General features: G+C 41.3%; 1 protein-coding gene across 16 annotated transcripts in view; it reads left to right on the top strand.

Moving 5' to 3' along the window:
• The window catches only part of FREM1 (FRAS1 related extracellular matrix 1), a 148,637-nt gene that overhangs the window by 12,617 nt on the left and 118,219 nt on the right, over positions 1–17,801 (top strand). For 13 of the 16 annotated variants that reach the window (XM_032476392.1, XM_032476389.1, XM_032476381.1 and 10 more), the window contains 4 exons: positions 6,777–7,292; positions 12,235–12,329; positions 14,605–14,906; positions 16,271–16,467. In XM_032476392.1, the coding sequence (XP_032332283.1) occupies positions 7,044–7,292; positions 12,235–12,329; positions 14,605–14,906; positions 16,271–16,467 (843 nt within the window). In that variant the 5' untranslated portion in view covers positions 6,777–7,043. Of the gene's footprint in view, positions 1–5,478; positions 5,570–6,497; positions 6,639–6,776; positions 7,293–12,234; positions 12,330–14,604; positions 14,907–16,270; positions 16,468–17,801 lie in introns of those variants that run through there. The other 3 variants (XM_032476388.1, XM_032476379.1, XM_032476380.1) reach the window with 2 other exon arrangements.

Below are 17,801 nucleotides of genomic sequence, written 5' to 3'. Positions count from 1 at the left end.
GAGACTGGCTTTGGTTGAGCCTTGCAGTGTGGGTGCACTGGGGATTTTTGTTGAGCCATAATACATTTACATATAATGGCACATTTAACTATTTTAATAACCCTGAAAGGTATCAATTATTGTATAGGTAAGGAAATAGAGCCCAAGGAAGAGTGAGGACCTTGTTCAAGGAAATGATGGAACCAGGAGAGGTACACCGGTCTGGGGGAACTGATTTAGAGTCTGGCCTCTGTGCTAATCACTATTATATTTCTTTTCACTTCAACTCCAATCCTACATCAGAGTATTAAGCCCTCTCTCCTTTTCCATTTTCTTTAGTACTGTTAAATCAGAAAATCATTTAAAAAGTTATTTATAAAAAAAAAACCATATAATTTTTTAAAAAAAACCAAAAAAGTGATGCATAGGTCACAGCTGAATATCAAAATTGAGCTAAGATCCTCAGCCCGAAATTAAGTCAGGATTCTTACTAGAGTTCTGCTAAGTTTAATTATTTGTTGGTTTTAAAAATTGCAAGTGTTTTGCTGTAGTACATCTCAGTAGATACTGTGGTTTACTTTCCAAACTCTGCTTGCATTAATGAATAAAGCAGCAGGCCCAAGCAGGTGTTTAACCTTTGGCAAATCACTTAGCCTCTATTTCCTCATCCTGACCACTATGTGCTGGGGCGTATGGCACGGGGTTTCCGGAACCTGGGCTCTCGAGCCTGTCGGCTGCGGTTAGAATTCCAGCTCCCTCATTTATTAGCATTTGCCTCGAACACATTATTCACCTGTTTCCTCAGACTCAGAATCCTTAGAATAGAATCTACTGTATAGGTTTTTGTGAAGATTAAATGTATTAAAACAGTGCCAGAGGCAGAATGAATAGATAACACCTGATGATGAAGATGATGATGATAAATTAGTACAATTTGGAGGAGAAGCTCCTTCCAGCTCTAGGAATCCATGATTTTTCATATAGTGTGACTCAGGTTCAAACAATGACACTCTTTGTCACTTATTCCCAAGTTTCTTAAGTCATCAAAAGCATTTCCATGACAGCATGTCTTTTCACAAGAACGTTTGTCATGGTTGGTCTCTTTTCTGCATCAGACATCGATGGGTTTGAATTTTATCATTAGCTGTGGCATGCAGGTAAGATGGTCAGGGTTACCCTGGTACAGCTCAAGGAGCGATGCTGGATAGTTTTCTGAATGTCTGAGCAGTCCTTTTCATGATGAGGTGTTTCATCCTGGATAGTAGAAGTTCTTTAATTGTGGACTGCTGAGTTTGTTGAACTCATTAGGACATTTGGCTCATGTACTGTCATAGAAATGCCATTTTGTATTGTAGAGTACTTGATTATAAGTCTCTCCCAGAAGACTTGAGTCTCTCAGAGATAGGGGTTACACCGGAGTTAACTTTTATGTGCCCGGCGCCTTGCTAGTCTTTCACACAAAAACTCTGCTTCAAGCACAACACCAGCTTGTAGATTCTTTGACCAAACCACGCTCTTCCTCTTCCTCTTCAAACATGCCACTTCTCACTGTTCCAAATCCTATTCGTTCTTTCAAATGCAACTCTCTCCCCTTCAAGAAGCCTCCCCTAGACCCAGTCAGAGTCAAATGCTGCTCTCCTCTTTATTCCTGCAGCACACAATGCATTCCACCTTTACAGCACCTACCACTGCTTTTAAATTGTTAGTTTATATGTCTGTTTTTCACTATAAACTCTCTACGAGCAAGATTTTTTTTTTTTTTTCTGTCTTGGTAATCCTAGCACTTAGTATAGCCCTTGTCACAAAGAGGGCACTCAACAATTGCCTGTACAATGAATGCACAAATGAACCTTGTCATTTCCAGACAGAGAACCAGGATGCATTCTAAAAATGGAATTATTCTTAGAAGATGAACTCCTAAGCATGATTTAATGTGAATTTAAATATAATCTCACTTTTGGACTATTTGGTGTTTCCATGTGAACTGAAGGATGCAGAATTAACTCCAGAAGAGGAAAATCAATTTCAGTTTAGGGTGACTCTGGCTGGGAAGAGCCTAGGTGTTAGTTTGGGTACACACCCATGGTAAGTCCCAAAGGAGGAACAGGTATGGTCAACCACAGTGAATGTGAGTGAGTGTTTTCCATTCTGTTTAAGGAATTCAGTGAAAACAAGCTGTTATGAAAATTTATAGGATGCAACCCTCTGGCTAAGAACAACATTAATATAAATTATTAGGCCACTTCCTAATCTTCCAGGAAATATCTTTGATAATGTAAGAAACTTTAATAGTCCTTCAAAACAGGACTGTAAATCAAGGCATAAAACGTTTTCCCTCTGCAATCCTTTTTTTTTTTTCTACCTTTGAAGGTAATTTTAGTAGAAGGTCTTTGTAGAGAAAGGCCAGATGTCTGGTTTCCAAAGAGTGATCTGGAATTTGGATTTCTGATTTAGATTCAGTAAGTATGGATTTATCAGGTATGATTAGAAATTTTGTAGAAACCATGTGGTCATCCTACACTTCAATCATTTCAATTCTATGACCTAGTGTCTATTGAATGATTTCTCAAAGAACCCATTTATTTATTTATTTTTTAATTAAAAAAAGTTTTTTTCCAAGATTGCAAAGTTTGGGCTGAAAGGCTTTCTTTCTGCAGGACCACTTACAGCCTTTAATAGGCTCATATTACGTTGTAAATCATTAAAAGGGGATTTTGGCATTCTGTGCTCACGTATATTTGGCTATAGAAGACTTCTGTGGAAAACTTCTAACATCTCCAAGATGTGCATTTAAAAAAACACAATTTGAAGAATGTGGCCTTTATCAGCAGGATAGACGTTGGAGTGTTGCAAAGTCTAAGAAAAGAAACCTTCTGATGAGTTTGTGTGACAGCAGATCCATCCCTGCGATCTTGGTCTTGACGGGGTGAAGCCCGAGGGAGGGCTCTTCTCTTCACAGCTCTGTTTGGGGTGAGAAGGCCCAGAGCCGACTTGGGGATTGGGGCTTGTTTGACTAAATACACTGTGTTTCTGGTCAAGCAGAGCACTTGCAGGGACGTGCAAGTTCTGGTTTGCTGACGTGGCATTCTGGGAGGCAGTGGCTCCATCTCCGGCCTTACCAGTTACTTCAGCACTGGGAGAGTCACTTGACTGCCATAGGACTTCCCGTCTTCTGTAAAATAAAGGGGTTTCTAGAAGAGAAAATACAAATGGTTAATGGACATTAAAACTATAATAAAAGAGCCAAATCTCAAGTAAGCAGAGGAATGCAAGTTAAAATGGTGGCAGGATACGTTTCACATGGGAAGTGAGTGAAGATTAAAGGGGAAGATATTGAATGTCAGCAGGGAGCCAGGCAGCTAAGTGTATAAATTAGCACCATCTTTCCAGAGAGCATGTGTAGCAAGAACCTCAAAATAAGTTTTCTACCCTTTGATCTTATAATTTCACTTCTAAAATACTATCCAAAGGATAGAACTAGAGAAACAAACTAATTATAATTAAGGATTTTTCATCACAGTCTATGGACATAGTAACAAATTCAATGACTATAGAAATCATAATATATTCATGTAATGTGGATATAATACACAGATGAAAGGTAAGATCACAAAGAATGTTTAATAATATGGAAAGTGCTTGAAAGAGAGTGTAATGTGACTAGAAAAGAACAGTACACTACTCCTTTTATAGTGTGGTTCTAATTAAGTTTAAAAGTCGTATATACATATTCATTGCTTACAAAAACCTAAAGGCGTTTTCTTTGGGTGTTGGAAAAGTGTATTTTTTCCTTTTCCTTATGTTTTTGTATTTTCATCCTTTAGTTAATGAGCATACATTTCTTTTATACACATAAAGGAAGTTATTTTCAGAAAAAGCAAATACATTGATAAATATAATGAAGGCTACGGACTACTTGATTTCTCAATTTTCTCCTAAACCACACATTCTGTGATTTAGATTACATCTTAGAAACAGCGGCAGAGTGGAGGGAGCAGAATGTTAGAAAGAAAATCAACACATATTTTATTGATTTAATAGACTGGGATTTTGAAGTGGCCTGTTTGCCTTGAGGCCTTTAAGCTGCTTGGAGTGTAAGCAGTTGGAGCGCTAAGAAGGATGCTGGTGGATGGGGCATCTGCATTCGTTATGTGACCTTTAAGTCACAGCTACTTCCTTGAGAGAACATTGCCTCCAGTAAAACGAACTCCTGCAACAGCCACGTTGCTGTCCGGAACCATAAAGGAAGCTGTTAAAGGTTTGCATGTTTTAGGAAGAGACCCCAAGAGTAGTGAAGCAATTGTAAAGAGTAGGATTGTAAAGATTTTACTGTAACGCAAAGCAGCATAATACAGCAGAAAGCGCACCGGTCCTGGGGTCGGCAAAAACAGGTTACAATAGCAAGGACGCAGACTCCCGAGTCAAGCTGATGACCTTAGGCAAGTAACTTAACCTCTCTGCACCTCATTTTGCAAACCTGTAAAATCACTGTCTGCTTCCTAAAACCATTATTGGAATTATACAAGATAATGTATGTAAAGTGCTTTGAACAATGCCCAACCCATAGTATGCATTTAATAAATGTTAGTGTTTATTGAGGTTGTGATGTCAATTTCTCAAGCCACTGTTTGTTTATCTATAAAATCAGAATAATAATAGAAACTGCTTTGTAGGTTTGTTGTGAGAAATAAATGTAAACAAACATATAAAGTGTGTTAAGTTAGGAAGAATCTTCCCCCAGGCTCGTTCAGTTTGTCAGCAGAATGCGATTCCTTGTGACAGCAGAACTCAGGGAGGCTTCTTCAAGTTCTGCAGGAGAGCCTCCAGAGCCAGTGGGCTAAAAGAACCTTATGATGTAATGAAATATAATCACAAGAATGACATCCCGTCAGCTGTGTTTCATTCTGTTGGTTGGATGTATCACAAGTTCTCCTGTCACCCAGGGGAACATCTGGGTACTAGGAGGCTGGAATTATTGGAGGTCACCCTAAGATCTGTCCACCACAATGAACAAACAGAGCTTTTTGGTTTATTTGTTTAGAAGTAGAGTGTGAGACAAAGAAGAGAACAAATGACAAGCCGGAGTTGCATTAGCTGAGATAAAGAAGACCAAGGCAGGGGAGACCGGGCGCCCAGTTTTGGCCCCATGAAGTGGGAGATGCCTGTCCCACAGCCCCACAGGGACATGTCGAATGGACAGTTGCACACACAGTCTAGGTTCCGGGAGGAGGATAGAGATACAAACGTGAGCCTCGTTAGCAGAGAAGTGGTATTTAAAGCCAAGGAATGAGGTTGCTAGAGAGTGAGGAGACAAAAAGACAGGTCCCAGGACTGCACCCCGGGCTGCCCAACATGAAGAAGTCAGGGAGTCTAGGAAGAAGAAGCAAGGAGAAAAAGGGAGATAAGGATGCCCGAGAGCACAGAGTCTTTGCAGCCTTTGTGGGTTGATTTGGTTTATTTAAATCTCAGAAAGCAAAGTATTTATCTCTTCTCTCTCAGTTTTGGCAGACACCTACCCACCCCGCTGCCTCTCTGCTCTCAGGAATGTGCTGCTGTTCTGAATGGTCTTAGATGCCAGATGTGAATGGAAGTAAGTCATGGAAATCCAACAACCAGATTTGCACTCTTGCCCAAACAGGCTGACCTTGTTCAGCCTGAGTGTGGGCACCATGATCAGGGAGAGGGTGCGACTGTTTCATTTGGGGGCTGACAGTGTAAAAGCAGGCTGCCCAGTGGAACGTGCACACCCTCAGGTGTCACGTGACACACGTCATGCACCACCTCAAAAGTCAGATGTTTCAAACAGTGACAAGAGAAAGAGCCTTCCCTTAATGTATTAGGGGTGGACAGCAGAGGCATTTTTTCCCTACACCTTTGGACGTTTGTTTCATTATCCTTGTACAGAAATCATTAAAAACCACTAAAATGCAGGACCTTTCTTATGGGCATAACAGACCACCGTGGGTTCATCTAATCATAGCTTGGCATTAAAAATCTATTTTAGCACCTTTTACTTTGGATAAAATCGTTTCTGTTCTTACAGAACACAGAGGAATAATTACGAAATTCTAAGTGGTGAAAATAGAAAAAAGATTGTGCAGATTCAGTACTTCATGTGTAATTAGCATCGTAGAAGATGTGCAAACGCATGTACATCTGCTGTGTCATTAGCTGTGTATGTCGAAGCTACGTTACTCCATTCCTAGTCCTTGCTACACCTAAACAAAACCCCAGAGGTTCACTTAGAAAAAATGTATTTCCTCCAGTTTCCACTCAAGTGTTTCTTAGGTGCCTTCATTGCTCAGCAAAGTCAGAATTGTGCCCATGTGACAGATTATTCAGCCTTTTTTTTTTTTTTAATGTGGGTAGCACTGATTTAGAATTAATCATGTCTTCAAACAGCATTTAAGTAAGTCTATCAGCTCTCTTACAAAAATTAGGTTATAGACCTCATTTACCAAGTGAGGAAACAAAAGCAAAGAGTTCAACGACTTTTCCTGAAGGCAGAGGAGCCAGCGCTGCCCGGGGCAGGGAGCTGGGCTGGCTCCTGTGGGACCACACACCTGACATCCCGGCGGGGCCCTTGGAGTCCGGAAGTCGGAGTCACCAGCAGGGGGATGGAAAGGCTGCGCTGCCTTTCAGATGCGCCTGGAGGTCAAGTTAGTTTATTTGTTTTTAATTTAGCTGAAATTATAGGCTGGTTGAAAGATTCCTTTGTCAGCGGGGGTCTTTCGAATGGCCACATAAATCTTTTGGTTTCTCTCTCACTTTCCTTCAACCCCTTGTCCCACTTGCAGGATTAAAAGAGCACTTGGGAGGCCCATTAATCTTGCCGGCGTTGTCAGGAGTGATCAGCGCGTTTTATTAAAAGCTCCGGGACTGCCTGAAAGGCCTTCTTGTCTGAGTTTGAAATGAAGGGGACGTGTTAAGATCTGGGGGCACGTTGTCGGGACCCCTCGCCCTGCCCCTTGGACTATGAGCTGACACCCCCTGAGGAAGCCCAGAAACTCGCTTTCGTTGAAGGGATTTCACTGGTGGACGGAACCGAGCTGGCTCCGGGCGGCATGCGCTCCCGCAGCCGGGGCGGGCCCAGCGCCCTGCTGCTGCTGCTGCTGCTGCCGCTGCTGCTCCCAGCCTGGGCCGGCCCCACCCTCGTCAGTGTCAACCGCGGGCTCCGGGTGATGAAGGGCGGCTCCGCCTTCCTGTCTCAAGATGACCTGAAATTCACCGTCCCCAAAGAGAAAGATGCCTGCAAAGTGGAGGTGGTGATGAATGAGCCAATAACCCAGAGGGTTGGGAAACTCACTCCACAGGTAGGTTAGACCTGAGAGTTCCTGTTTAGTGGTGTGTTGAACGTGAGTGTGTGAGGATATTAGGAAGGAAGGGAGAGAGAGGTGGGGAGAGGGGGAGAAGAGGAGAGGGAGAGAGGGAGAGAGAGAGGATAAGTTCTCTCTTCAAACTACCAGAGGTGAATGTTGCAAGATGTTCAAATTTGAAATGATGGAGTTGCAATTAGCGGGCATAATATCGCAGTGCTTTTCTAAGCAAGGTGAAACCTTGTTTAAAAAAAATTTTATTGGGGTATAATTGACATACAACATTAGTTTCAGGTGTACAAGGTAATGATTTGATATTGGTAAAACTTGTTTTTGAATGTTTTTGCGGACCGTGGATTACAACTTTGAAACCAACAGGAGTTACTCCAATTTATGTTAACACCCGTGGAGGAAGGCAGGTTCAAACTAATACGGATGGGTGGGTGGGTTTTTTTCTTTTATTACTAATGCACCACATTGACAAGTCTTTCCAATTTATCCTCTTTTGTTGAAAAGAACTCGTGCAAATCTTACCAGTCTGCTTGACCTTACAGAGCAACTAACCCTCCAGGAAAAGGCAGTAGTATAAGGAAATGGCACACCTCTCATTTTAGGTACATTGCCACTCTATGAGAAACGTAGAGGGGGGCAGGAAACAGAGAGAAAGAGAGAGAGAAGGGAGAAAAGGAGAGAGGCAGAGAAAAGGAAAGCAAGGCCAGCCTTCCCAGGGTTGGAGTGGGCATCTCATGTGTGGTGTGTTATGGTCAGTCTTTATGGGTCTATTCTTGTCCCAAATTATCTTGCCCATTGCCAGTCAGGGTGCCTTAGGATAAGATATATTAGGGTTTCAGAACATTTTCAGGACACTCTTGTGCCTGCAGAATAGCAGAAGTGAAGCATGGAGACATTTGTATCTGTAAACATTACTGGGACATTCCCTGAAGTAAGAGAAGAGATATAGAAAAGAGATATGAAGATGGTTCACTTGAAATATTCACTGTTCTTCAAAAATATCTGCATAATTTTTTTTCTTTAATCAAAACCTTGGAACTTTGTCATTTAAGGGTATTCTGTGCCCTGTCCTTTCATAGGGTGAAGAGTTAACCTCTAATTTGTTGGGTTTTAAAAAGTCTGTTTTCTTATATTTGCTTAAAATAGGAGTTTATCTCTACGCACAATAGAAAATTGCTTCAGGTTTTATTTGCTCCTACTGTGGTTAAACTTTCCTCTCCATGCGAACAATTTTGAGGATATTCAGTGCTGGATGTGGCTGCTGCTTCTGCAAAATGCATTTCTGTTTGCTGAACTATGAGCATTAATGTTCTTCCTCTCTCCTTTGGCTGAAGAGATATATTCCATCAGCTTATTCAGGAAGTGGTACTAGATGTTGCAAAGATGGACTAGAGACTTGGATGGATGCTAGCTCACAGTGACATCTCTAGACATCCCATTTACCACATTACAGGTATAGTCCAGTTCTGAAGCACATCGGAGCTCTATAAGGCGCTTCTGTTCGGAGTATTCCTCATGTGACTGTGACTAAATGTCTCCCTCCAGGGTCCCATGAGATCTTCTATTGTTAGTCAATGAACTTCAGATGGGCATCTTAAAAAACTGTAGTGTAGGGTGACTGGGAGCTTATAGGTCAGAGGCAAGAGCATGTGCTCAGTGCACATAAGGTCCTGGGCTTCAATCTCAGGGTAAAAAAAAAATAAATTTTAAGTTATTATGTGCTAATGACCCCCCAGGTCATACTTGTATTCCCAAGTGTGTGGTAATCACAACGTCTCCCCACTTTCTCCCAACATGACTTGTCCTCCGAAGTGTGTTGATTGGCACCTGTAAGTTCAGGAGAAACGAGAGGCCCCAGAAAGCTTGTGCCTGGAGCCCAGACGCACTAAACGTGATGAGTGGGTGACATGAATAAGCTCAGCAGCGGGCGGTGGGGACCCCACTACCGGCACTGGGCTCAAAAGCAAAACCTTGGATTTGTGGGGAGCAGCAGAATAGGACCCTAATCCTAGATGACTGGGGACCCTGATGAAGCAGGGACCCAGGCCTATAAGGATGTATGTGGACACCTTACAAAGACTGATGAAGTGATCATTTGGTATCCCTTCCAATCAGCTTATTTTTAAAAAGTGTTCAACATTTATACAGGAGGGAGGCTGAATATTTTGTGAGGAAAGAAGGGAGGAAAACTTCCTCCTGGGAGCACCCTGGGGTAACCGATGGTCCAGCTGCATTAAGCTCTGGCCCTACGCTTGCAAAACCAAAGCCCTGTCATTCACCAAGTTCTCCTTCCTTAGAAAGCAATTTGGAAAGGATGTACTGTTACTTAAGCCAGCCTCTGAGGGGTATCCTCTCCCCATCCCAAATAGCCTCTGTCTTCTAAGCACTTACAGCTCTGTCTATGAGAGTAATTTAAATGTTGTCATCTTTAGTGATGTTTTAATGGTCCTCTCCACTTGGCAAGCTCTGAGGCACGAGAGCAGAAAAGGCGTCCACATGACTAGAATGAGGTAAAGCACTTGGTCACAAGGAGCCAAAAAGAGTGTGGATTGGAAACAACCTACCTGTCTGATTTAGGAGTGTCTGCACTGCAAGGTGAAGGAGCAAGGCTCCAAATGTCCCCACAGGGTCCCCTAACGTGCTGTGGCTCATTAAAAGGTATCGTTCAGTGTATGCATGTCCAGAGGTAAATCTGACATCGCAAACAGATTTATATCATCTAAAGTAAATATGTGATTTGTGTCTTCTAAAATTTATTCTGTGGAAAGGATTCCATTGAAATGTGGAATTTCATCACCTTTTTGTCAAGTATCAGAACCTTGTACCATACAGAAGTCTGTATATCCAGAAAACTTTCTTAAACTGCCAGGTGATCTTCCTATTTTTTTTTTATGAAGTTAATTTCAACAAAAATAAGATTCCTAAGTGAAAACTGCTTTTTTAGAATGTGGGCCTATTTTTAACCCAGGCTGATACAGTCCTCCTGAGGGATTTTCTTCTTACGGAGTTTTTGAAATTAAGCATAGCCAAGGAGACACACAGACAGACAGACACACACACACACACACAGACACACACCCGAAACACTACCCTTTAATAGAGCTTACTAGGAAGTTGAACACACACACACACACACACACACACACACACCCCCCGAAACACTACTCTTTAATAGAGCTTACTAGGAAGTTGAAAGCAGGCTCATGTGGGCCCATTCCTAGTAAGATGACTGTATTAACAACACCCTGCAGCGTAATGAACAGTTTCATGTGATTTGCTCAGAAAATGTTTTGTTTAACATCTGTTCAATTAGTGTCTCCATCTCATTACTGAAGTTTGTCTTCGGACCCACAGGTTCATTTTCCTATTGGATGTTCGGAAAGGGATTGCACTTGGCGCGCCCCAGTACCTCTGTCTGCATAACCCTCCAGATACAATCAGGGAGATAAGGGTCGATGGCAGTCTGTTTTCCTCATGTTTCAGGACAAGACTTCCTCACACACAGCACTTCTCACACTTGTCCCAAAGCAAGACATTTCCAGGGTGGAAAAGCATCCCAGTTTAGCACTGAGCTTGCTCTTTTGAATAGGAAATACAGCAGTACGAAAAATCTCTCTCGTTTGAACCAGTTTACTGCCATTAAAGTGAGTAATGAGTTAGGAATGTGTGACAATTTAATTATAAATTGTAATTGAAAAGCAGTTGAAGTGGAAAAAAACAAAGCTAGACAGTAATTAGAAAAGGATTTAGCTCTCCTTTGTTTTAGTTAGTAAATTTATGGACGATTATGGTTGTCGCCTTTTATAAAAGGAAAACATATTACAAAACATAAAACAGATGTTTCTTTTAACAAAGCAGATTGTCTCTTTATTACCGTGACTATCTGTCAATGATATGGGGAAGGTCTTTATCTCCTTTCTTGTTGTCAATTAGAAAGGGGAACCAAAGATGTCTGTGGGAAAAGAAGATCAATTTGTACTAGTCAGAAAGTCTTCTCAGAGACATTTATGATGTCTGTAAATGTTTGAGGCTACAACAAGGTACTGGCTAAATACTGTGAACTCAACAGTGATGATATGTGAATACCTCAGGGGTATTTCTTAGAACTCTTCCAAGTCAGATTGGGCAGAATGAGGGTCATGGTGTGGTTGGAAGGAAAAATTCTTGTAAAAATTGTGGCTCCCAGAATACAGCAGTTAGCAATTTCCTTAAGAGTTCTGAGTGAGGTGGTACAGGTAATCATACTTTTGTCTGAATAGAGAAGATTGCCTTGAGACTGCTGTTTGTCTCATCAGTCATTTCTGCTATTACACAACTAAAAAAAGCAGTCTTTGCAAATAAATGAGAAACAACTGTGGATCATGTTTGGCTCTGATCCACCACAAGAGTGTCCATAGTAAGTGGCTCATCTTTGAATATAAAAACACCATTTGGAGAAGAAAACAGTAAAAGGAGAAGAAAAAAAATACATAGAGAGCTAATACAGCATGTTTGCGTGTGGGGTAATGCGTGCCTTTTCCTGCATACACGCAGGTAGACCTCTCTAATCCAATTGCTATGAACCCCTGAAGGTGTGGGGAAATAACATTTTGAAAAATGGAACCTTATTTTAAGTGCACTATACATTGTAAAAAGGTAATTATTTAAAGACAGTCACTGCTTAATTTACCTGTTTGATCTGCTTGAATTTTCATAATTTAGATCCTTGCAGAACAAGACACAACTATATAAACAAGATGGTGACAGGTATGGGGGTGGGTGGAGTTGGTGGTGGTTAAAACACACACACACACGCGCACACACACACACACACACACACACATTGCCAACAGATCATAATTTCTCCAGCCAGTACACTACTGCTGGAAAAATTTTGAGGTATACCAATTTCCTCACATATATGTATCCATTTCTTCATGTGAACTAGGTCTTTGACTGCCATTTCCTTCCTAATGAAGTAAAGTATACTCACAACGGTTGCCCAATTCTTGATGAAGACACAGTGAAGCTTAGACTTTACAGGTAAGCAGCACAGAAGCATTGCTCATTCTTTGCCAAATAACCATTCTGTGTAGTCCTTTTCCTTTGGATAGGTAATATGACGAGAGTTACTAGATTTCAAACAAGTAAGTAATTAGTAGTAGAAACTAGAGACCTGAGTGGGTGAGGCAAGACTTGTAGCGACCTTTCAGTTCCTTGTATTTATATCATCTTCCTTGAGGCTTTTCTATGGTAAATTATTAACCCTATCCTGTTTCCTCCTGGAGTTCTTATATACGTATCTCTGTTGACCCAACCCCTGAGTTATGATGAAAAAATGGAAATTGCAACTGCACATTCTTAATGAAAATTAGGAGGAAAGTATGTTTCAAAGTGAATGAAATTCTTCTTTTTGATTATCAACTCCTTAGTTATAAGAAGTGCAAGATCTGTTTTTAAGCATATTAAATTTTAAAAAGTTTTAAATACTGAGTTATAGAGAAAACAAAGTGACCACATGATCCAGCAGTTTCATTCCTAGATATATACATGAGAGAAATAGAAATACATATTTACACAAAAGTTTGTACACAAATGTTCATGGCAGCAATATTCATAATAGCCCAAAAGAGGAAACAATCTAACTGATGAATTCACCAACAAGTGTGGTATATCTATACAATGGAATATTACTCAGCTGTAAAAAGGAATGAAGTAGTGACACATGCTACAATATGGATGAACCTTGAAAGCATTATGCTAAGTGAAATTAGCAAGTCACAAAAGGGCAAATATTGTATGATTTCATTTATGTAAGATGTCCAGAAAAGGCAAATCGGTAAAGACAGAAAATAAATCAGTGGTTGCCAGCAGTTGGAGGAGGGGTGAATGAGGAGTAACTGCTAATGGGTGTAGATTTTTGGGGGGAGGGATGATAGAAATGAACTGGAATTAGAGAGTCATGATGATTACATAACCTTGTAAATATACTAAGAACCACTGAATTGTAAACTTTAAAGAGATGAGTTTTAGAGTATGTGAATTATATTCGAAATAAAAAGTTAATTTAAAATTAAGCTCATGGTTATGATACTGCTTACTTCATAGAAGCAGCTGAGAATTCAGTGTAAGTAGAGTAGTCCTTATATGATTTTTCACTTGGGTTTTGTTGCTTTTATGAGTATTTGGCTAAAATACCTCAGCATGAATTTCCCATAAGCACTAGGCTAATAGTAGCATAGAGTTGTGTAGCAGACAGTGAATTATCCTATAAACACTTACGATCACCTACTATAGATCAGTCCCATGCTGGGCATAGGAAACACAAAGATAAGGATATATAGACTCTTGGTGCTCACAGTCTGATTCAAAAGATGGGTAGATAATTGTGATGCAGAACCACAAGTGTGGAAAGACAGGCATGAACCACATGCTCACTTACAAAATGGGATGGTGCCGAAGGATTCCCTAGGAAGTGATGCAGTCAGCATACGTACGGGCATTTGATCGTCCTACTACTTTACAGTTAAAAAATAAATTAGCTTCAGAAAGCTTGCCTGGAAGGACTGAAAAGCTGGTGAGTTCTGGCTGTTCCCACTTCTTCCTGGAGTTTATAAAGGGAGGAGCACACAGGGCAGAGTTAGAGGACCTGTCAGTCTTCTGGGTCTTGAAGATTTCAAATAGATTATTCAGAGGAGCTGGAGGCAGAAAATCAGGGGGCATGCTTATTCCCGTCTTCCTTCATCTCCAGCCCCTTTGGCAAGCTGCTTGACGTCTCTATGCCTCGGTTTCCTCATCTGTAAAATGGGATGAACTTCGCCCATCATAGATCCCTGTGATAATTAAATGAGATACTCTTTGTAAAGAGTTTACCACCTGCCTGGGCCATAATGAAAGCACATCCATATGACTGACACGTAGTTAGGAGCTGCATTATTGATGCATGCCTCACCCCTTCACTCCTGAATTAAAAGTCAATCCATAAATTACACATGCTGGATACTGTTAAATTCCGCACATGCTCGAGGTGAGACTCTGGGCTCACAGCAGTCATTCAATACTAGAATTGATGATATATTTGAGATGAGGTGTTGAAAGAAGGGTCATTGGAGAGGGAACAGAGAAAAAGATGTTGACACCCAGATAAGGTGAAGGGAAAAGAATAGAGATGTTGGGAGTAGAGGATAAAATAGAATCCAAACTCTACATAATAGACAGGCTTCGTGAAAGCCCATCTTTAAATTTCAAGCCGCGTAAGGACACTTATCACAAGTACCTGAGGACCCACACTATCGCCTTTGCTCTGTTCCCTCCACAGATTTACTGAGACAGACACCTTCGTGGAAACCTTTAACCTGCGGGTTTATCTCCTGGAACCAGACTGTAACATCATCCGTATGAGTGACAGTGCCCTGGAGGTGTCTGAATTCTATGGCCTGTCCCGAGCCATTGATAAGAACCTGCTCAGATTCGATTATGACAGGACGGCTAGCCTGGAGTGTACAGTCAGCCTGGACCCTGTGGGCACTCGGCTGCCAGCCCATGGCCAGGTGGTTCTGGTGGAGCCTCAGCCGGAAGAACCTCGCGGAGATCAGCCACACAGTTTTTTCCCCGAGTCTCGTAGGATATCTTTTAATACTTACCTGGATGTTACTAAAACTGACAGATCTGTAAATGGTCCTCTTCTTCCATGACAGAGTTTTACTTGTCATTTGTAGCTGGTAGAAAAAGTGTAAGTCAGTGGTTAAGAGTGGAGACTTCGGAATCAGAAAAACTTGGGCTTGAAAATGGCCTCTGCTGTTTATTTCCCGTGTTTATTTTAGGCGAGTTACTTAATCTGTCTAAGTCTCTGTAAAATGGACAAGGATAGTGGCGGTTCCATAGGGTTATGTAAGGATGGGAATACGTGAGACCACATGCACACAAAATGCGTAACACAGTGCCTGGCTCTTAGCGGGTGCTCAATAAATGGCAGCTGTTATTGTTAATAGTAGGTGGCACTGGCAGTGGTAGCAAGGGTAGTTGGCGAATTGAGTAAATATTATTTATGAGCAGGTTGGAGGTACAGCTGTGGGTAGCAGCCTGTGGTTTAGATCAGGAAAAGCTGATGGATAATACTCCTTCTGTTATTCATTTAATCATTACATTTTGGGCACGTCTTCTATGCATACTAGTGTTCTAGACGCTGGGAAGTCCAAGAAATACAAGGAAAAATCACAGTCATAGTAACACCTTGAATTTGGACTGCAATTTATAGCTAGACACTTGCACATCAGCCATCTCACTGTCTTCATCTCAGTCTTTGCAGCCTTCTGGGTAAGACATAGAATACCCACCTTGTACCTCAGGGAAATGTGGGAAAGGCCACTAGAAAGATGAGTGGCCTGTGAGCTTCACAGTGCTGTGCAAGAGTGAAAAGTGCAATCGGGCAGAGACATGAAGACTGTACTGGCGGGATGATTAGTTTTCAGGGGAAGAGGGCAGGTTGATTCAGATGGTCAGTGAATATTTCAAGAAGGGTTTAGTAAAAGGGTTAAGTGGACCTGGAAAGGTATGCAGGATTCCAGTGTGTGACAAGCACAATGGAGAGTAAATTTCAGCGGGTAGAGTATTTTAGCAGAGACTGCGTGATGGTGCCATGGAATCGGACTCTATAAAGGAAGACCAGGGCCAGACTGTGGAAGGCTACAGTAAGCCTCTATCAGAGATGTTCAAGCACCAGAAAATTCATCTGTTTTTTTTTCTCTCGGTAACTTCTGGTGGACAAGGAACTGATGGGACAAATGGCTGACTATTCTTTTTAGTAAAGAAAATGACAGGTTTTCAGAGTGATGACAACCCGTGCAGTGAATGATTGGAGGTTACACATGAGTATTCTCAGGGCGGTGGGAAGGCATAGGTATCCGTGGGAGGGAGGGTTGGTTTTCAAATTTTACAATCACTGTGTATGAGTGATGATTTTAATTCATTGCTGTTCATTCTAGAGCTGGGAACAGAACTGAAGTGTCCAGGCGGCAGGTGTACCCTGGGACTGAAGACAGTAGGAAGTCTCACGATGAGCTGCGAGGAGTTCCTGCGGATGGGGCTTCGATATCAACATCTGAATCCCCCTTCTCCCGACATTGATTATATCTCCGTCCGACTGGACCTCACAGACCGCAGGAGTAAAACCGTATACAAGGTAGAGTTTGTGGGGTTATGTGTCTGTGTCCCCAGCTGATCCACAGCAAGAGAACTAGTTCATGGGCTGTGCATGCTGGCTTCCATACCGAGGAGAGTTCCTGTGCAGTTGTGGGAGGAACAGCCCGTGACTGATGGGAAATGCAGGCTTATTCTGTCAGTAAGTACTCAAAGCAGTAGCCTTCACCTATAATATTGGCTTATAACTTCCCATTCTAGCTCTACCATCACTAAAGCATCTTAGAAAGGACCAGGGTTACATGCTAACCTTCTCCCTTTCCCCTCAATACTCTTCAGCTTGTCACTTCTTCTTTTGTCACACCTTCTCTTGATATTCCACCTACTCCTTTTTTATTAGAACCTCTTTTCATCTGTTAGAGGGGATCCACACACACACTCTGCAAGGCCACGGGAGACTGGGAGAGAGGGAGACCTCAGTCCTGCTTTGATGGTTTTAGCAGATTATGTCATTTTCACCCTTCCAGACTCTGAGATGGAGGAGTGAGTCGTCAAGGCCACCTCCGTCTTCCAATCTCTTTTAACTTTTCCTGCCCTTTCTTCCTCTTGATCTCTTCATTTTGAGGCTAGCTCTTTTGTTCCTAAGATTTGCCTACATATTCTTGTGCCAGCACCGTATTATTCTAAATATAAACGTTCTAAAATAGATGAATATTTTACAGGTGAGTTCTTCCTCATCGCTTCTCTTTAAAATTTTCTTATCCATTCTCACCTATTCTTAGGTCCAGATAAATAAGTCATCTATGTTAGTTAAAAAAAAGCCCTAAAGTATTTTTATCAGGATTGGATTTAAACTATAAATTATTTTGGGAAGAACTGGAGTATTGGAATACTTACCATACTGAGTCTTCTCATCCAGGCAAAAGTTATCTCTTCTTGAAGGCAAAAATTTTCTTTGCTATATTTCTGTAAAGTTTGCAGTTTTCTTCACGTAAGTTTCGCACGCTTACTAAGTCCAGTCCTAGGCTGGACCGATTGGTCAGTTTGTTTTTTGAAATTATTATATATAGTCTTCTTTTCCTCCATTATATCTTCTCATTGGTTACTAATGACTAATAGGAAAGCTATTTTATGGTCTAATTTTCTTTTGCTGGCTTCTTTATCAAATTTAATTATTCTAAAAAATTTCAATTCTTTGGGCTTTTTAAGACTGTAACTACCTCTTTCACTAATGATAATAATGTTCCCTTTCTTTTTCAGTAATTATTTCTCATTTTTTTCCTGTTCTATTTCCCATTGGTTTGGCTAGGATAATATTAAACATAGTGATGCTTGTGAGAATCATTGTCTTGTATATTTCATCACTGTTAACTGCAC

This window comes from Camelus ferus, unplaced genomic scaffold, assembly GCF_009834535.1.
Source record: "Camelus ferus isolate YT-003-E unplaced genomic scaffold, BCGSAC_Cfer_1.0 contig732, whole genome shotgun sequence".
NCBI classification, from domain to species: Eukaryota; Metazoa; Chordata; class Mammalia; order Artiodactyla; family Camelidae; genus Camelus; species Camelus ferus.
Note: the sequence above shows the minus strand (reverse complement) of the source record. Positions and strands in the feature narration are given on the sequence as shown.